Source organism: Sorex araneus, chromosome 6, assembly GCF_027595985.1.
Source record: "Sorex araneus isolate mSorAra2 chromosome 6, mSorAra2.pri, whole genome shotgun sequence".
In the NCBI taxonomy this organism is placed as follows: domain Eukaryota; kingdom Metazoa; phylum Chordata; class Mammalia; order Eulipotyphla; family Soricidae; genus Sorex; species Sorex araneus.
In genome coordinates, this window is record NC_073307.1 from 121,133,218 (window position 1) to 121,154,952 (window position 21,735).

Here is a 21,735-nt window from a genome sequence, read left to right on the forward strand (position 1 = left end):
CAACCAGGTTCGATATCTGGCACTCCCTATAGTTCCCCAAGCCCACCAGGAGTACAAGAAGTTAGCCCTGAACACAGCTGGGTGTGGCTCCAAAACAAAAAACTGAGAAGAAAAGATATTTCTTGGAAAATACCCAGAGCACCAATGGGCCATATAAGCTCACACCACATTTACTGGGAATGATGCTGCCCTTAAGAATAGGGAGATTTTGGGGCTGTGACCTGATGCCTTCTAAGACTACAAGCACCTTGAGGGTGCTCTTATAATAGTTGAAGCAAAAACAGAGATAATTTTTAGTTCCTCCCAGATATAATTATAGCAGATTTATTTTGCATGAAGTCTAATGAATTCATCTACTGTATAGCCCTCTTTCTGCTTTTCCTTAATTTAATATGTACAATGTAGATTCTCTACCCATGATAGATGAACTACACAGCAATGACAAAACTATCTCATAAATTTCTCAATACTTAGAAATTAATACACTTAAGAGGAAAAAACATTGCCTGAATATTAGAAAATATTTTATAGTTTTCAGAAAGAAATTATTGATATTAATTGCTTTTTTTTAGGTTTTCTACAAATTCTCAAATCTATAACCTAAGTTGTTTTTTTTTTAGTTTATTTTTAATTAGAGAGTCATCGTGAGGGTACAGTTACCGATCCATACATCTTTGTGCTCATGCTTCCCCCATACAAAGTTCAATAACCCATCCCTTCACCAGTGCCCATTCTCCACCACCCGTAAACCCAACATCCCTTCCCCCCTCCCCAGTCCCTTCTACCCCCACCCCACCCTGCCACTATGGCAGGGAATTCCCTTTTGTTCTCTCTCTCTGATTAGGTGTTATGGTTTGCAATAAAGGTGTTGAGTGGCCATTGTGTTCAATCTCTAGTCTGTATTCCGCCCGCCTCACCCTTCCCCCACATGACCTCCAACCACATTTTACTTGGTGGTCCCTTCCCTGAGTTACCCAGAATGAGAGACCAGCCTCCAAGCCATGGAAACTATCTCCTGGTACTTATTTCTACTATTCTTGGGCGTTAGTCTTATAGTCTATTATTCTATATTCCACAGATGAGTGCAATCTTTCTATGTCTGTCTCTCTCTTTCTGACTCATTTCACTTAGCATGATACTTTCCATGTTGATCCACTTATATGCAAACGTCATTTTTTCTATCAGCTGCATAGTATTCCATTGTATAGATGTACCAGAGTTTCTTCAACCAGTCATCTGTTCTAGGGCACTCGGGTTTTTTCCAGATTCTGGCTATTGTAAACAGTGCTGCGGTGAACATATAAGTGCATATGTCACTTCGACTATACTTTTTGGCTTTTCTGGGATATATTCCCAGCAGTGGTATTGCTGGGTCAAATGGGAGCTCAACCTCTAGTTTTTTGAGAATCGTCCATACTGTTTTCCAAAAGGGCTGAACTAGCCGGCATTCCCACCAGCAGTGTAGAAGGGTCCCTTTCTCCCCACATCCTCTCCAACAGCGGTATAACCTAAGTTTTGGCCTCAAAACTTAGAAAAGAGAGAGGCCAGTATTCTGAGAATAATGCAATTGGTGGCATATATAATTATCATTCTTGAAATCAACAGCGAAGCATCTGAGCTGAAAGTCTCAAACACATCATATGAAGCCTGGGCCTGCCATCATGTCTCCAAGACTCCCCACCAAGAACCAAAGCTGGAGGAGAGAATGGCACTGTGTGACCATGCTCCTTCTTAATGTCATTGAGGTCACTTAAAAAGACATTTGAGGTTGTCCAGTTATGCCCGCACCATTTGTTAAAGAGGCTTTCCTTGCTCCACTTCACAATTCTTGCTTCCTTATCGAAGATTAGATGATCATACATTTGAGGTTGTGTGTAGGGATATTTCACCCTTTTCCACTGGTCTGTGGCTCTGCCTTTGTTCCAATACCATGCTGTTTTAATTGTTTCCGCTTTGTAGTAACATTTAAGATTGGGGAGGGTGATGCCTCCCATCATCTTTTTCCCAAGAATTGTTTTAGCTATCCATGGGCATTTGTTCTTCCATATGAATTTCCAGATTGCTTGACCCATTTCTTTGAAGAATGTCATGAGTATCCTTATAAGGATCGCGTTGAATCTGTATAATGCTTTAGGGAGTATTGCCATTTTGACAATGTTGATTCTCCCTATCCATGAGCAGGGGATATGTTTCCATTTCCTCATGTCCTCTTTTATTTCATGAAGTAGAGTTTTATAGTTTTCTTTGTAGAGGTCCTTTACTTCTTTAGTTAAGCTGATTCCAAGGTACTTGATTTTCTGGGGCACGATTGTGAATGGGATTTTTTTTTTAATTTCCCTTTCCTCTGTCTCATTGTTTGCAAATAGGAAGGCCATGGTTTTTGGGTATTGATTTTATAGCCTGCAACTTTACTGTACAGGTCAATTGCTTCTAAGAGTTTCTTAGTAGAGGTTTTAGGCTTTTCTAGTTATAGTATCATATCATCTGTGAATAATGAGAGTTTGATTTCTTTTTTTCCTACCTGGATGCCCTTAATATCTTTTTCATGCCTAACAGCTATTGCAAGTACTTCCAGTACTATATTGAACAGCAACGGTGAGAGTGGGTATCCTTGTCTTGTCCCTGACCTTAGAGGAAAGGCCCCTAGCTTTTCCCCGTTGAGGATAATACTTGCCATAGGTTTGTGGTAGATGGCTTTGACTATCTTGAGGAAAGCTCCTCCAAACCCCATTTTGATGTGAATTTTCATCATGAACAGATGTTGGTTCTTGTCAAATGCTCTCCTGCATCTATTGATATGATCATATGGTTTTTTATTTACTTTTGCTGATATGATGGATTATGTTGATTGATTTCCAAATGTTAAACCATCCTTGCATTCTTGGGATGAATCCCACTTGGTCATGGTGACATCGACCTGACACTGTGCATGAAAATCAGATCAAAATGGATTAAAGACCCTAACATCAGACCACAATCCATAAGATACATCTAGGACAAGGTCAGCAAAACCCTCCACGTTATTGAAGCTAAAGGTATCTTCAAATATGACATGCAATTGACCAACCAAGTGGAAACAGAGATAAACAAATGGGACTACATTAAACTAAGAAGCTTCTGCACCACAAAATATACAGTGACCAAAATAAAAAGACAATCTACAGAATGGGAAAGGATATTCACCCAACACCAATCCAATAAGGGGTTGATATCAAGGGTTTATAAAGCACTGGTTCAACTCTACAAGAAGAAAGTATCCAACCCTATCAGAAAATGGGGTGAAGATATGAACAGAAAATTTTCCAAGGAAGAGATATGAATGGCCAAAAGACACATGAAAAAATTCACTGTATCAATAATCATCAGGGAGATGCAGATCAAAACAACTATGAGATACCACCTCACACCACAGAGACTGGCACACATTCAAAAAAACAAAAGCAACTGCTCTTGGAGAGGATGTGGGGAGAAAGAAGATCTTCTATACTGCTGGTGGGATTGCCAACTGGTTCAGCCCCTTTAGAAAACAGTATGGACTCTACTAAAAATATTAGAAATTGAGCTTCCATTTTATCTAGCAATAGCACTTCTGGGAATATATCACAGAAAAACAAAAAGGTAAAGTCAAAATGAGATCTGCACTTATATGTTCATCGCAGCACTGTTAACAATAGCCAGAATCTGGAAAAAACCCGAGTGCATGAGAACAGATAACTGGTTAAAGAAACTTTGGTACATCTATACAATGGAATATTGTACAACTGTTAAAAAAGATATAGTCATGAATTTTGCATATAAGTGGATCAACATGGAACGTATCATGCTAAGTGAAATTAGTCAGAAAGAGAGGGACATAGAAAGATTGCACTCATCCATGGAATATAAAATATCAGAGTAGGAGACTAACACCCAAGAATAGCATTATATAATACCAGGCGGTTGGCTCCATGGCTTGGATGCTGGCCTCACATGCTAGAGGAAAGGCAGCTCAGATAGAGAAGGAAACACCAAGTAAAATGTGGTTAGAGATCTGCATGGAAAGGGAGATGCCTGCTGAAAGTAGACTAGAGCCTGAACACGATGGCTACTGAGTACCCCTATAGCAAACCAGCCACCCAAAAAGAGAGAGAAAAAAAAAATGGAATACCCTACCACAGAGGCGGGGCGGGGGGGGGGGACGGGATTAGAGGTTGGGAGGGATACTGGGTTCATTGGTGGTGGAGAATGGACAGTGGTGGATGGATGGGTTCTCGAATATTGTATGAGGAAAACACAAACACGAAAATGTGTAGATTTGTAACTGTACCCTCACGGTGACTCACTAATTAAAAAAATAAATTAAAAAAAAGACATTTGACATGGACTTTAATGCAGCACTTACTCATTAAATACCACTAGAGGGCCAGGCATAGTTGTAGGCTGTAAAAAATGTGACTTATGTTGGAATGGTCACCTCTACCTTAAACATTTTGCTCAACAATTATTATTTCGAGGCTTTAGAAAACAGATCAACTTTTTCTAATAAAGCAACTATGGAAAGAGAGCCATTTCCCATAAGCCTGATTTGTTTATAAAGATACTATTCATTTTCCTTAGATATTGTTCTGAACTTTACTCTCAAGGATACAATTCTTTCTTACAAATTCAAATATCATGGAACCCGAAGTTTTAAATATAAATATTTATAAATTATTATAAAAACCACTATGTTTTCAAATAAAAAGCAAATTATACTGGCAATGAAGTATCTTTAAGATATTGTTCCAGAGAAATTATACAGATATTGGTATGACAACAAGGAAGTAAAGCAAACAATTTGATGGGATGTATAGTAGAGTTCCATGACCCTGAAAAATCCCAGAAACTTCCTTATCTGAAACTGCAAAGGAAGATAGACTCTTCTGCCTTTATCATAAATCTATCTGCATATTCTCCATTGATTATGCATCCAGGAGGAAATGTCTCTGTGCCTCACAGAATGATTCCCATTTCCTCTAACACTGGTGCATCCAGGAAAATGAGACTGAAAAAATTTTGAGGACAGCCATTTGAAATACTTTCTCCATGCCAGGCTGTGAGTATGCCATGAGTGAGGCAAACATCCTATCTGCTGGACTATCTCACTGGCTCCTGAATCTCTGTCTTTTCTTGGTGCACCCAAGAGGCTCCCAGTTTGAGGTTTATGGATGTGCCTTAGGAAGAAAACACCGTTTGGCTTTGGAAATAAGCTCAATAAACTTATCTCTTTTGCATTCTTCCTTTAGGTGGCAAACTGACTCCCGTTGACAGGAACACTTTATAGAGATTCACCTTCATTTTGAATCCTTCTCTGGTCCAGAAGAAGACTCCTCAGAAGGAGTGGAAGTTGGTGAGAAGGAGGCTTATCAAGTTTCCCGTGAACATCTATGGTTTCCTTTTCAAAGACCTGCTGTCCAATGAGACCCCAATGTCCTTGGTATCATGACCCCTCTGGGGATGTCTCCGCATTAGATCTGATTAAAACTCTCTCTCAGTCTGTGCATCTCGACCCCCATGTGGTACACTTTCCTGCTAGTGGTTCTTGTGGATTCTCTCACTGACAATGTGCCTGGAGAGCACAAAAAACAATGGGATTTTAGTCTGTGAGGATTAGAAATATAGGACACTTTGCTTATCTGAGACTCAAACTCTACTTGACTCTTTTAAATTTTGTGGTATTATGGTAATAAGTCCTTTAAATTTCTATTTTCCTTACATATGCTACAGAAGCATATCAACTCATATAATTTACTGATCTCATTTCCAGAAGGAGTGGTTTTTCATGTTTGCATCTAAATTCTATTTCTATGACTATTGATTTGAATAACATTTAATATTTCTTTTCGTTTGTCAGTTGGAACTTGAGAATCATTTTTCTTCCCATATGAGATTATAGGATATGACAGGAAATTCAGAATTTTTAAGAGTTGTAATAAAATTTAATAGCACAGCGGTAGGGCATTTGCCTTGCACGTGGCTGACCCAGGTTCTATTCCTCTGCCACTCTCAGTGTGCCTGGCAAGCTACTGATTGTTTCTCGCCCATATGGCAGAGCCTGGCAAGCTACCAGTGGTGTATTCAATATGCAAAAAACATTAACAACAAGTTTCAAAATGGAAATGTTACTGGTGTCCGCTTGAGCAAATCAATGAGCAATGGGATGACAGTGACAGTGACAGTGAATAAAACTTAGTTGTCAATAATATGATAATGCTTTCAAGAATATTGAATAATATTCAAAATAAACTAAGTATGGACAATTCGAAGCAGTTCAATTTCACATTTTTCAATGACTTACTTGTTAATTTAAATTTTTCACAATTGTATTTTTTTCCACAAGAGAAAAAAAAGTGCAAAACATTTCTTCGTCAGCCATGGTGGCAGTGTGGGTTGAGACATTCTGTCACATTTTTGACAGAAGTAAAATTTGACTGAATCAACAAAAAGGGTCATTTAAAATATGTATAAAGACATATAAATGTGTATCAATATGTGTAATACATAAAATGTATAAGTATATACACATAACATATATATGTGTACACATGTATATATTTTACGTTTATTAATATGTATAATTACATACAAATATAAAGACCTAATCATAAAATAGAAAACTTTATCTGATTTTTAATGCACATATTTTTTCCCTCTTCATTTTGTTTCTATTAGTTTTAGCCCATGTTTCCTTAACTGTATAGGAATATTTGATATTGATTTGGTCTGATTTTTTTTGTTTGTTACTATTGTCTTGAGTACTAATTTATACGAATTAGTATTTTGTGAAAGAGAGCAACTCATGGATAAATAGTTAGTCAAATCACATACAGCACACAGAGATGTATAAAACAGATATAACCCTCCCTAAGAAAACGCATTGGAAATTTTTCCTAGAGTTTCACATGCAACTTCTTCCATATTATCCAGATTTACCTCTGATAGTTATATGTGAGAAACACAAACATGTCATGAAAACACTCAAACATTAATGTTAATAGCAAATTTATTCTTTGTCAACACTATACAAATATAGATTTTTACCTATATGCATTTTTGTATATATAGACCATGAAAACAAATGATGGTACAGTTACAATATTCAGCTGTAAAAATTGAGGATGTGGTATCTGAAGGCAATGGTAAAATTTCTGAAAACTATGTCTACATTTTTCAGTACAGGGTGGCCTGGGCCTGGATCGCCTGGACCCTCCCCACCTGACTGTGGTTGGGGCTCAGCTGTTCCGCCAGCCCAGTGCAAGCCGTGCTCTCCCGAGTGCCAGAAATGGGCTCCCCACTTTATTCCACGGAGGCAGCATGCCTGGGACTCCTGGGGGGCACCACTCCTCATCCCCGACCCAGACCAAGACTGAAACATCATTAATAAAGACCTCCCAGAGCCCAAAAGAAAAAAAAAAACTATGTCTACATTTTGATTGAGTTAGGCCACATGAGTATTTCCTGAAATCTGCAGGGTCTCCTGAGGAGGGCTGCCTTGGATTCTATCCTCCTCAGGAACATCCTGCAAAGCTCTCTGCAGAATTTCTTTGAGGCTCCTTCTTTGCTGTCTTTGCTGGTGTCTATAAGAGCCAACAAAGAAGTAAATGATGGGATTGGCACAGCTGTTGACGCAGGCTAATACATTCGTCACTACAATTATATTAAAGCTGACATAGAAAGAAACAGTTGGCATCCAGTATAAGAGAAAATAACTGATTCCCCAGGGCAGTCCACAGAGGAGGAAGACCAGCACTGTGAGCCCAATAGTCACATACAGCCTGGTCAGCTTCCTCTTCTGGGAGCCACACAGCAATCTGGTCAGCAGCACCAGGCTGGACCCGAAAAGAAGCACAAAGGAGAACACCAGCCATGTGACAATGCTGAAATCAATTCGTCTACACAAATCCTCATCATATTTTCCAAACAGTAAACCACAGAACTTAAGTTCTAGAATGGTCAGGAGAAGGGACAGTGCCCAGATGAGGGCACACATGACAGATGACATTTGTTTTGTGTGGTAGTAACGATACCATAATGGTTTTAGGACAGACAGGCAGCGTTCAGTGCTAATGGCAGTGAGAATGCTCAGGCCTGCAATATAGGGAAAGAAAAATGCTACAGAAAAATTTAATATCTCCTCCTTGGAGTATAGTTTGCTATATTTGACCAAAATCAACATGGAGACTACTATGTGGGTGCATAGACAGACAAAGTCAGCTCCTGCTAAGTTGAGGATATAGATGGAGAAAGCATTCCTCTGCATGCGGAAAGCCAGGAGCCAGAACACCACAGAATTTTCTACCAGCCCCGCCAGGGAAATGATAAATTCCACAATGCCTGAGATCAGGAAAGCCATGTCTGGTGGTCTGTCAAAATCCTCCCGATCACTTGTATATTGAGGTGTGCTTTCAGTCACCCAAGGTGTGGCAGTTACATCCATGCTCAGATATGCTCTGCTGGTGTTCCTGGAAACACAAATGGAAAGAATTTTCAGTATGACCATGGATTCTCATGGCCATACAGGTAACTGAGACCAGAGAGAAGCAGCTTAGACAGTTTAAGCAGGCCACACAGCTTCAACATACTATATTTATACTCTGCCTGATAAAAACTCTCTCTGGGTCTTCTAAGAACAGATTCAGTTAATAAAACAAAACTGGTGACTCAGTGAGGCTGACAGGAGTGCTGAGTAGATAGTCATTTTGGTCATGGGATGACACTGAGATCCAGGAGGTGGGTGGGGTGAGTGAGTAAACTATGTAAAGGTATAAAATTAACCCTTAAATGTCATATCTAAGTCACTGACACCATTCAAAACAATTGCAAGAAGAATTAAAATGCTAAGTATTAAATTAAATTAAAATGCTATCATTTCTATATAGTATCATTGAATTACTGTCATCCCATTGCTCATCCTTTGCTTGAGTGGGCACCAATAACATCTCCATTGTGAGACTTGTTGTTACTTTTTTTGACATATCGAATACACCACAGGTACCTTGCCAGGCTATGCTGTGTAGGCGAGATACTCTCAGTAGCTTGCCAGTCTCTCTAAGAGGGATAGAGGAATTGAACCGGGTCAGCCATGTGCAAGGTCCTACCTGCTGTGCTATCGACCCAGCCCCATTTCTATATAAAGAAAATGAGAGCACAAAGGGTTTGCGTGGTAGGTACCTAATTCCATGCATACAACTGGTATAGTGCTGTCCTGAATATCGAGGTCTGAGTCAGCTACTTTTCCTTTACCAACTCTAGAGAGCCACTTGTAGAATGGAATGGCACCTACTTAAAGAAAAGGGAGAGGGCTGGAGAGATAGCACAGCGGGTAGGGCGTTTGCCTTGCACACGGCCGACCCAGGTTCGATTCCCAGCATCCCTATGGTCCCCCGAGCACCGCCAGGAGGAATTCCTGAGCACAGAGCCAGGAGTAACCCCTGAGCATTGCCAGGTGTGACCCAAAAAGCAAAAAAAAAAGGGGGGGGAGAGAAAAATACCAGTAACACTTCTACAGATCCAGGAGGAATATATTGATTTGGGGTATTTTTTGCATATCCTGGATTATATAATTTCAAATGTTAAAGATATTTTGTAAGAAATAAAGAAAAAGTGTTTAACATTTAAAACAATCTTTTTTTGCTTTTTGGGACACACCTAGCGATGCACAGGGGTTACTCCTGACTCTGCACTCAGGAATTACTCCTGGCAGTGCTCAGGGGACCATATGAAATGCTGGAAATTGAACCCGGGTCAGCTACGTGCAAGGCAAATGCACTACCTGCAGTGCTATTGCTCCAGCCCCTTAAAACAATTTTTAACATTCCAACATCACACATGCGCAGAAGTTTCACTTCCCTCCATCATTGTTCCAGTGTCCCAACCCCTCTATCTTCTTCCTCCCTTATCTCTTCAGTTTAATACATTTTTGTACGAAAGTCCAGTTCTCAGTTTCTGTTGGTCTTGTGCATTTATATTGCCTGACATTATTTTGTTATATGATACAGATTATTCTATATATGCCCTTCTCCTCACTTCCTTCCAATCAGATCCATCCACATAGCAAGTGATGAATTGAATGTTATTCAAAGCCTCCCAAGAACAATGCTCAAAGGCTCAGGTCCCTTGCTACTAGGAAACACAAAAACACAACATTGCTTTGGAAATAAGCTTGAGAAACTTACCTGCTTTGTCTTCTTCCTTCAAGTAGAAAGCTGACATCTGTTGACAGAAAGAGTTTGTAGAGATTCACCTTTGTTTTGAACTCTTCTCTGCCGTACAGAAGATGCCTTAGAGAGAGGGGAAGTTGATGAGAAGGAGGCTTATCAAATTTACCAGGAGCTCATGTGAGTTCCTGTTCAGAGACCTGCTGTCAAACGAGAGCACAATGTGTTTGGTGTCATGCCCTCTCTGGGGATGTGTCTCAACATTATATATGAAAAAAAACTCTATTTCAGTCTGTGCATCTTCATCCCTATATGGTATAATGCCTTGCAAGTATTTCTTGTGGATTCTCTCACTGTCAGCCGTGTGCCTGGGCAGCAACAGAAAGCAATATGAGTTGGCTCTGTGAAGATTTATAAGTAGTAATAAAATGCACTTTCCTCATCTGGGACCTATTCTATATCTGGATCCTTTAAATTTTGTGTTATCATGGTAAAAATTCATATAGTTTCTAGTTTTCCTTACAATTAGCTATAGAAATAGATCAACATATATATAATCTTCTAATTATATTTCCAGAGCAGCAGGTTGGTTATCTTTTGTATCTAAATTATTTTTCTATGATTACTGATTCAAAGAACACGTATGTTTCCTTTTATTTGTCAACTGAACCAGGGAATACTTTTTTTTCACATGTAAGATTTTGGGGTATGAGAGGAAATTCAGAATTTTTCAGGTTGGAAATTAAATTTATTTGTAAATACTATGTCACTAATTTCAAGGAAAACTGAATAATATGCAAAATAAACCAATTATGGACAACGAGAAATGATACAAAATCACAGTTTGCAATGACTTAAATGCAAATTAAGATGACTAAGAATTGTATTTTTTACCCCTGAAGAATAAGAGTGCAAAACATTCCTTTGTCAACTGTGGTAACAGTTCAGAATGAGAATACTTACATATTTTTTATGAATGTGAAATTGGACAGACTCTCAAAAGTAAGGCTAGTCAAAATATGTGCAATGACATATAAATGTCATACATTTTCCTCCCTTAGTTTCTTATGTAATATTTGATTTACAGTGATGTTTGTGCATGTGCCCGACATAATATAGATGGATTATTTTACACATGTAATTTACACATGTAGTTCACTACATCACTGGAGCAATAGCACAGTGGGAAGGGCGTTTGCTTGCTTGTGGCTGACCCAGGTTCGATTCCCAGCATCCCGTATTGTTCCCTGAGCACGCTAGGAGTAATTACTGAGTGCAAAGCTTGCTAAGCATCACCAGATGTGACACCAAAAGCCAAAAATATAGATAAATAAAAATAAAAATATAATAAATCTCAATGTCAAAAAGATATCCAACCCAATCTCAAAATAGAAGAGCTGAATTAATTTCTTCAATATTCACTGACAATTTTCAAGAAAACAGAAAATAGCACTGTTTGTTAGTTTGTTTTTCAATGAACAGTTCATTTTGTGTTGATGACGTAGTTCTGAGAGTAAGAATAAAGAAGATTCATGATAATCTTCAACTTAGGCTGTAGTATAAAAGTAGCAGTAAATTATAAGGGTGTTCAAAAGGAAAGAGAGTATCAAATTGGAATGCCCTGCTACAGAGGCAGGGTGTGGTGGCAGGGGTGGGACTGGGGTGTGTGTGGGAGGGATACTGGGTTCATGGGTGGTGGAGAATTGACACTGGTGGAGGGATGGGCTCTTAAACATTGCATGAGGGAAAAACAAGCATGAAAATGTGTGAATCTGTAACTGTACCCTCACTGTGACTCACTAATTAAAAAATAAATAAATTAAAAATAAATAAATTATAAGGGTATTGGAACAAAACTCCAAACACAGACCAAAGGGTTAAAATTAAGTCTAACAGAAATAAACTTATACACATATGCGACTGACAAACTTTTGTTATTTTATTATATTTCATTAGACATGATACCATGATGTACACAGTTATTTTTCGCAGAGTTTAGGCATGCAGGGCTTCAATGCAGTCCCACCAGCAGTGCTGACTTCCTCAACTGTTGTTCCCAGGTTTTCTCAAAACCCCAGTCTGTGATTTTGACAGGTACATTTCTAAATTTGATTGTTGGAGTTTTAATTTCACATTATAATATTGTTGGCTCTGAAGTATAAATTCATATCTCCCATTTCAACACTAAAAATGTGCTCAAAGCCCCAAACCTTACTCCTTTTCCCTCCCATTCCTGTAGACTTACGCCCCTCATTTTCTCCCTTTCCTGTCCTTGTCATTTCTATATTCAGTAGCCAAGGGTAGAATGGGTATCCCCACTGTAGACCAGGCATTCTCTCTTCCTGGTATTCTTCTATAGACCACAGATAAGTGATATCATCTGGTATTTGTCCTCCTGAAGATTCACTTCCTTTACGTGGTATGCTCCAGTTCTGTCCAAGTTGTGGTAAAATGCATGATTGCTTTATTCCTTTCAGCTTGAGTGTATAAGTTTTTTATGTAATCTATCACACTTTCATTATTCACTCATCTGTTCTTGGACACCTAGGTTTATTTCACATCGCAGTGTATTATCACCTCTGCCCATGGTAACTCTATATTTACTTCTCTGAAAAATTCCCATACTATTTTCCTTGGGGTTGGAGTAGTTGAATCAGCCATGGATGAGAGTTCATTTTTCAATGACTCCCCACCCACTCTCTATCTACTTCAAAGAAGTAGCTGCTCATTTTCATTCCATAATTTTCTATAGGGCTTTTACATTATTTTCAATTTTTAATGTATGTGCTTTATACATCTAAAATAGAAAGACTTTATCTGATGTTGTTGTATGCACATGCTTTTTCCTGTTCATTTAGTGCCTAGTACTTTTAGCCCCTATTTCCTTAGCTGTATAGAAATCTTTGAATATGAAAGGTCCCATAGGTTTAGTTTTGTTTCTGTTGTCTTGAGAACTTAATTTATAAGAAATGGGCTGTGCTGCAAAAGAGCAACATATGGAAAACAGGACTACAAAGCACTGAGACCATATAGTAGATGTAACAAATAGATATAGAACTACCACTCTAGAAAGACTTTTGAAATTACTCCTAGAGTTTCACATGCAACTTCTTTTTTTTAATTAGTGAATCACCATGAAGTACAGTTACAGACTTACAAACTTTTGTGCTTACATTTCAGTCATACAGTTGTCGAGTGCCTCCATATCAAATTCTTTCATATTAATCAGATTTATCTTCTGGTTGCTTATCTGTGAGAAATACAAACATGTCCTAAAACACTCAAAGATGTATATTAGTAGTAAATTTATTCTGCATGAACACTAGACAAAAATAGCCTTTTTCTATATATACAGACCAGAAAAATAGTGACTCACTTATAGAATGAAATAAAATTTAGCTTTAAAAAGTGAGAAATGCCAGATACCTCAAATGCAATGGCATTGATGAACTTTATGAAAAAAATCCTACATTGTGATTAAGTTAGGACACATGAGTATTTCCTGATATCTCCAGAGTCTCCTGGGGAGGGCTGCCTTGACTTCCATTCTCTTCAGGAACATCCTGCAAAGCTCTCTGAAGAATTAATTTGAAGCTTCTACTTTCTGTGTTTGCTTCTGCTTATAAGGACCAACAAAGAAGTAAATGACAGGATTGGCAGGACTGTTGACACAGGTTAATATCTCTGCAACTAGATAAAATTTAAAACTGTACGTAGTATAACTAATTGGCATTAAATCTAACAGGATTCTTCAAGACAGTCCACAGAGGAGGGAGGCCAGCACAGTGAGCCTGATGGTCACTCATAGTCTGGTCAGCTTCTTCTTCTGGGAGCCACAAAGCAATCAGGTCATCAGGACCAGGCTGGATCCAAGGAGAAGCTCAAAGGAGAAAATCTGTCACATGGCAATACTTTATCAATTAACTTCCACAAATGTATTTAGGCTCTCAAAACAGAAAGCCACTTAATTCTAGTCACAGAATGCTCAGGAGCAGGGTCAAGATCAGGGCACACGTGACAGATAACATGTGTTTTGGGTGATGGCAACCATACGAGATTGGTTTTAGAGCATACAGGCAGTGCTCAGTGCTAATGGCAGTGAGAATGCTCAGACCTGCAACATATTGAAAGACAAATATTATTTAAAAATTTTTGTAAACAAAGATGGGAGCAATTTTATATCTGTGACAAAACTAACTATGGAGAATACCATGTCAGTGGTTAGACAGACAAAATTGCCTCCTGCCAAGTTGAGGATGTAGATGGAGAAAGCATTCCTCTGCATGAGGAAAGCCAGGTGCCAGAGCACCACAGCATTTCCTGCCAGTCCCACTAGGGAAATGATGAATTCCACAATGCCTGAGATCAGCAAAGCCATGTCAAGTGGTCTGTCAAAGTCCTCCCAGTCACTTGCATACTGCAGTGTGCTTTCAGTCACCCAAGCTGTGGCAGTTACATCCATGCTCAGTTACTCTCTGCTGATGTTTCTGGAAACACAGATGAGAAAGAATTTTCAGTTTCATCATGGCCATAAGTGAGACCAGAGAGAAGCAACTAAGACAGTTTAAGCAGCCCACACACTTTGCCATTCTATATTTGGGTTCTCTCTTTTCTTTCTTTTTGTTTTTCTTTTTTTCTTAACCCTGGTGATGCACAGGGGTTACTCCTGAATCTGCATTCAACTATTACCCCTGGCAGTGCTCAGGGAACCATATTAAATTCTGGAAATCGAACCCTGGTCAGCCGAATGCAAGGCAAATGCCCTACCTGCTGTGCTATTGCTCTAGTCCCAAGTCTGATCTTTATTATTAAGGCCTGTCTTTTATCTATTGAATCGCAGCTTTTCACAAATATGAACTCTTGCAAGGTCCTGATTTTCCCACTATTTTCATAGGCCATGTCCCATTGTACAGTGTCTGGAGGGGAGATTTCCTGGAAGAATGCAAAGACAGGAGTGACACTCTGAAGTTAGCCTTCTTCTGTTCTGGGCCTTCAGAGGCATGAACTATGTGACATTTCAATGACTGAGAATGACCCACTCAAAAGGAAAAGGACACCAGGATTTGAAGTGTAGGATAACATAGCCTCAGTAGTTTAGGTTTATTGGGTTACTCCTGTTACAGTGCTCCTATTCCTCTTTGTTTATTTGTAGCTTCTTTCTTAGTGTTCTGTTGACTTGTAAATAATGTTTTTCTCTTCTCCTTGAGTCCTTTGCATAGTTTATTCATAGCAAGTCCTTTTTGTATGGACACAGGAAGACTTAACAAATGTTATGCTTTTGTAACCTGGGAGTCATTTGACTCTACATGATATTTTCCTCCAGGGCATCTGTTCTCTTGACTTAAGCCTCAGCTGCCCTTACTTCCTAGCACCCCCAAAGCATGGTCCCGATGTGGGACAAGAAGGACCCAGGGCAAGTGGTGAGTTGTGTGCTACCCTGGCATCGAGATGGGCCTGGCCAAAGTGCCTAATGCTTAACTCTAAGTTAAGAGCTTGATCATGGACAAATGTTGTCATGATCCAAACAGTGATAACTAGATTTGGACCCTGCTAGGGTGAGGAATGATTAATCTGGCCTGAGTGCTGTGGTCTGAGCCTGTGGCAAGATGTTGCCAGGAGAGCTGCCTTGCAAGCCTCAATGTATCCCTTGCTATGTCCATACAAAAATAACTAGTATTAAGATGTTAATAAGTTCCTGGACTAAGGAAAAGAAAAAAACCTTTAGAGTGAGGAAGGGCTTTGGAGTGCCCTGCCCTCAGGAAGGCTTTCTTATGTTGATTTGGCTACCTGGCTTGTTGTAGCCTAGAGGGCAAGGTTGGGAGAGACAAGTAGGAGGAGAGAGAGAAGCCAGGGAGAGGCAGCAGTTGAGCAGTGGATCCAGAGAGAGGCCTGAACAGGGAGTGCGGGAGATGAGAAAGATGGAAGATTGAATAAACTGTAACTAATCAGCAACTAGCTTGGTCCTCGTTCTTCTTTTGCCTGTCCTTGACCACCGGCCGTCCCGATCCAGCCCACACACTGCGGTTCCAGGGCACCGAACGCGGGCGGTGAGACAGAGCCGCCCGGAGAGCCCGCGAGTGCACTCGCCCCTCCGCTAGCTTTAGTTTTTTACATTGAAGGAATATGACCCTCAAGTGCATGGTCATTTATGTCAGCTCTCTGAAAACAGTGAGTTCTTACTCATGTTCATTCCTGTGTCCCAATGGCTAACGTTTGTCAGGGTCACATGGATCATTACTAAAATAGATAACAAATGAGTGGAGGATGGTTGGAACTAACCACACGTGTGTGTGGGTGAGGGTGGATAAGATAGAGAAGATACAACAAGGATAATGATAGCTGGGAATGATCACACTGGAAAAGATCTCGGGGTTAAAACTAGGTCAGGCATATTCTTGATAATATTTCGGTTTCAATATTACAACCACAAGGAGAGAGAGAGAAAGAGAGAGATAGAGAGAGAAAAAGAGAGAGAGGAAGAATGAGAGAAAGTAGAAAAGTGTCTGCCATAGAGGCAGACAGGGAGCCATGAGATGTGTGTGGGCATGATGTGAAAGAACCTGGAGACACTGGTTCTGTGAATTCTACACTGGTGGGCTGACGGATGTAGGAATACTGCATGACGGAAATCCATTCATGAGCGGCTTTGTAATGGTCTAAAAAATAAATAAAAGAAAAAAAAACCCAAATGAGTGAGGGGAAATTTTAATAGCAAGGAAAATGGAATGACATGCATAAAAACTGCAGAATGGAACTGTCACCAGAGTAAGCATGCCAAAAATGAAATATCTTTACTTATCCTTCTTCGTAAAGATTTTACACGTGAGAGTACTCATTATACATGTACAATGACTAGCTCTGCCTTCTTGTGAGCTTTAGAGATAAGAAACTCTAGAGAGGAATGTAGCTACCAGTAGATTAACCTATACCTGTGGGGAGAGTACATCAGCATCCTGATAGTGCCTTTAGAATTCCTGATACCCCAAAATTGCCAAAGTGTTTTTGCCAGACCCCGACAATGTGGAACCAAGTTTACCAAGAAATTAAATGGAGAAAAGCTAGGTATGGGGGAGCCACACCCATAAACAACCTCTGGCTCAGCTATTCAAGTTCATTTATTGACTTATTTCAGAGGCCTATAGATTAATCTTGAAAGCAATGAAAAGTCGCAGTTAAGTTCGAACTCGCACATGGTTGAACAGATTGGGTTAAATCGGAGAGGTGACTTGGTGACCCGCCCGAGCAAAGCCCCCCGCAAACACTTACTTCCACTATCCAAAATCAGCACCATACCCGTGGCCTGAATTCACCATCTCAGGACAAACCTCACCAAGATATAATCTGCTGAAAATTCTGGTATGTGGTTTTGTGACTTAAATTTCCAGGCTTTCTCAGAGTTGGGGTGGGCTACCTCCCCCCAAATCCCAATACATATATATGGAAACATTGGCAATCACTCCCACGAACCAACTCCAGAGCTACCGTGTAAGCTCTACTACCACCTTGCTTCAGAGACCCCTAAATATTTCTCGAAAGAGATCAAAAGCTGCAGTTAAGCTCAGATCCGTAAAGGGCTGAAGAGACCAGGGTAAACAGGAGGGGGGCAGGTTGGCCTATGCCCGCGAAAGCAAAGCCACCGTCAGCCACTTCCAAAAATCACAATCCAAAATCACCGCCATACCCCTAGCCTGGCTCCACCATCTCAGGATGGACATCACCAAGATATAATCTGCTGAAAATTTTGTAATGTAGATCCTAGCACACCAACAGCCCTAGCCCAGAGACACAGCAGTAGTGAGTCCTGGAGGACACTGCAGAGCTGGAAATCTCTCTGGACCCCATACCGAGCCAATTTCTCCAGGGTACCCCAGATGGAGCAGGTGCAGTCCGCTGCCTACTCCAGATGGAAACCTCTGTGACCAAGAGCTTCCACAAGCAAGGCCCAGACATGCCGGTTCCAGGACCATTTGCCTCCCCGCACCCTCTTAGCACACCAACAACCCTGGCCCAGTGATACAACTGCAAGTCCCTGAAGAAACAGCAGCTAGAGATCGCTCTGGGCCCCATAGGGAGTCAATTTCACCAGGGCACCCCAGATAGAGCAGGTGCAGCCTCCTAGCCTACTCCAGATGAAATCCTGGTGACCACAAGCTTCCACAAACAAGGCCCCCACTATGCGGGTTCCAGGACTAAATCTCCAGGCAGCATTGTTGCAGAGAACTGGTGCTGTCTTTTCCCCGGATCCCTGCCTGCCCATTAGACTGGCTGTCAAGCCCATAATTTGCTCTGGGTGCCCTCTTAGCACACCAACAACTCTGTCCCAGATACTCCCAATTGAATCCCAAAATGGATTAGTGCCATACAGAGATGTCTCTGGAACCCAACCATATGCACCCTAGAAATTGACATTTACAATCATGGCCATGCAAGTTATCATGATATTCAAAATGAGCAACAGAAAAAAAATTATCTAGCATCTGCCCCTGGAAGGTTGGCTGAAATGGTAGTGGGAAAATTGGAGCAAGACATTATGCCCCAATTTAGATAAGAGAGAATTTGGGAAATTATCTGCCATAGAGGCAGGTGATGACTGGGATTTGTAGGCGGGGTGGGGATATATAGGACATTGGCAGTGGAAAATATGCTGGTGGAGGGATGGGTGTTTTATCATTATATGGCTGAATCTCAAACATGAAAGCTTTATAACTATCTCACAGTGACACAATAAAATAAACAAAAAGTAATGTGGACTTCATGTCTAATTCAATCAGATTAATCAATAGCTGAACGAAGAGCAGTACTCCTACATGATTGAAAAAAGGTAAGAGACTCCAGTAGGTATCTGCTAATTCTAAAGGATATTGTTTATCATGATAAATAAACACTCAATGAAATTTTAATATTTCAGTATGGGAAAAGGCATGTAATTAATGGAGAGAGGAAGCAGTGGGGGGCTGAATTAGTGACTTCATTATTTATTTAATACTGGTGCATATGAAAGTTTAGAAGAGGGATGAAATTTGCAGTTTTTTAGTATGCATTTCTATAGAGGATTCTTTGAGGAACCGGTTAGAATATTAATTTTTTGTTTTGTTTTATGTCTCTGGCATCCTTGGTGATTTTCATGGGTTATAACCGGTTATATATGCAGAAATGACTCCTCTACATGCTTGGGGGATCATATGGGATCCTGAGAATAGAGCCCAGGCTGGCCCCATGCAAGGTGAATTACCGACTGCTGTACTATCACTGGGCCCCATGGAGACTGGTTATGGGTAACATGCCTTTTACCAGAGTGACTTGTGATGTAAGCACAAATGCTCATTTGAACTTCAATTTGGGAAAAGCTGAAAAATCAAGTGAAGAAGAGCTGCTGGTTTAGTTCTAGTCAAGAAAAAATTCTCTCTTTGGGTTTTCTCAAAAATAAATTGAGTTAACAGATCAAAACTGGTGACTCTGAGAGGCTGACAGGAGGCAGAGTAGAGGGCCTTTTTGGTCATGGGATGACACTGAAATCCAGCAGTGGGTGTGCTGAGTGAGTGACCTATGTAAAGGTATAAAATTAAGCCTTGAATTTTATATCTAAGTAACTGAATCCATTCAAAACTAATGTAAAAAGAATGAAAATGTTAAGAAAGTACTATCATTTCCATATAGAGAAAAGAGAATGGAAGCACAAAGGGTTTGAGTGGTAGATACCTGATTGCTCAAATACAATTGGTGTAGCGCTGTTCTGAATATACAGGTCTGGGTCAGTTGTTTTTCCTTTCCCAACTGTACCGATCCACTTGTAGAATGGAATGGTGCCTACTTAAAGAGAAGGGAGAGAAAGATGCCAGTAATTTTATATAGATCCCAGGAGGAATATAATGATTTGGGAGGTTTATTTTATACCCTGAGTTATACAATTTCAAATGTTAAAGATATTTTGAAAACTACTGAGAAAGTGTTTACCATTTAAAATAAATAAAGTTTTTTTTCTAGCTTGATAATAAAATTACTGTCTGATTTCATGGATTAAATATTCTAGCACCACACATGCACTGTGGTCTCACTTTTCTCCATCTTTGTTCCAGTGTCCCAATCCCTCTGTTTTTCCTTCCATTATCTTCTCAGCATCATAGTTTTTCCACTGATGTCCAGTTATCAGCTTCTGACAGTCTTGGAGATTTGTTATTCCCTTACATTATTTCTTTATAAGAGACTCTCTATTCTATATATGTCTTTTATTTTTAATGTCATTACAAAAATATCAATCCACATAGCAAGCAATGAATTGGATGTTTTTTGAAGCCCCCCAAGAACAATGCTCAGAGGCACAAATCCCTTGCTACTAGGAAAGGAGAACCATGTTCTAAAAAGCAGAAAGCGTAAATAGTTTGAGGACAACCTCCCCTGAACAAGTCATACAATGAACGGAGGACGTGATTTCTCATAAAAATGAGACGTGAAAAAATCAAAGGACAGCCATTTGAAATACTTTCTCCCTGACAGTCTGTGAGTTTGAAGTGACACAGGTAGGCAGTGAGCAAGACAAAACATCCTACCTGCTGGAATATCTCATTGTCTCCTGACTTTCTGTTTTTTTCTTGGAGTATTCACAGTGCTCTGATTTTGAGGTTCATAGATGTGTCTTACAATTAGAAAACAGCAGTGACTTTGGAAATAAGTTTGATAAATTTACCTGCTTTGCATTCTTCCTTTATGTGGCAAGCTGACTTCTGTTGGCAGAAGAGTCTAAAAATTCACCTTTGTTTGAAACCCTTCTCTGACCAACAAAAGACCCTTTGAAAAAAGTGGATGTTAGTGAGAAGGAGGCTTATCAAATATCCCAGGTTCTTCTTTGAGTTCCTGTTCCAAGACCTGCTGTCAACTGTGAGCACAGTTTATTTGGTGTCATGACCACTCTGGGGATATGACATTAGATCTAACCCCTATCTCAGCTGTATTTCTCCACTGAAGTTCATGTCCCTGATAGTCCTTCTTGTGGATTCTCTCACTGATAGCTCTGTGCCTGGGAAGCACACAGAGCAATGTCAGTTGAGTTTGTGAAGATTTTTAATTAGGTATAAAGTGCAAATTCCTTATCTGAGACTCAGACTCTACCTGGCTCACTTAAATTTTTTTTGTTATTATGGCAATAAATTACTAGCTTCAATTTTTCTTACAATTGGCTGCAGAAGTTTATCAACTCATATAATATCTACTGATCTCATCTTTGGTAGCACCATTCTGTTTCATCTTTGCATCTAAATCCTTTTGCCATGATTATTGATTTGAATAATTGGCATATGTGTTTTCACCTGTCAGTTTGAACTAGAGAAACATTTTATTGATATAAGTTTTTAGAATATGACAGTAAATTTAGAGTTTTTCAGATTTATAATTAAACTTAGTTGTTGATAATTTGCTAATACTCTAAAGAAAAATTGAATAATATGCAAAATCAACCAAATATGGCTAATTAGAAACAGTGCAAAGTCATCATTTTCAATGGCTTAAATGTCAATTTAAATCACTCACAATTACCAGGAGGTTGTCTCCATGGCTTGGAGGCTGG

The 21,735-nt window shown here is 39.7% G+C and overlaps 1 protein-coding gene across 1 annotated transcript; it reads right to left on the reverse strand.

The window, feature by feature from the left end:
• Nucleotides 1-7,456: 7,456 nt before the first annotated feature.
• On the reverse strand, nucleotides 7,457-14,637 carry LOC101551826 (mas-related G-protein coupled receptor member X2-like). Its single transcript, XM_055143671.1, has 5 exons — nucleotides 14,386-14,637; nucleotides 13,919-14,038; nucleotides 13,349-13,425; nucleotides 10,194-10,298; nucleotides 7,457-8,480 (listed from the first exon to the last, which is right to left on the reverse strand). The coding sequence occupies exons 1-5, from the start codon at nucleotides 14,635-14,637 to the stop codon at nucleotides 7,457-7,459; spliced, it is 1,578 nt and encodes a 525-aa protein (XP_054999646.1).
• Nucleotides 14,638-21,735: the final 7,098 nt, after the last annotated feature.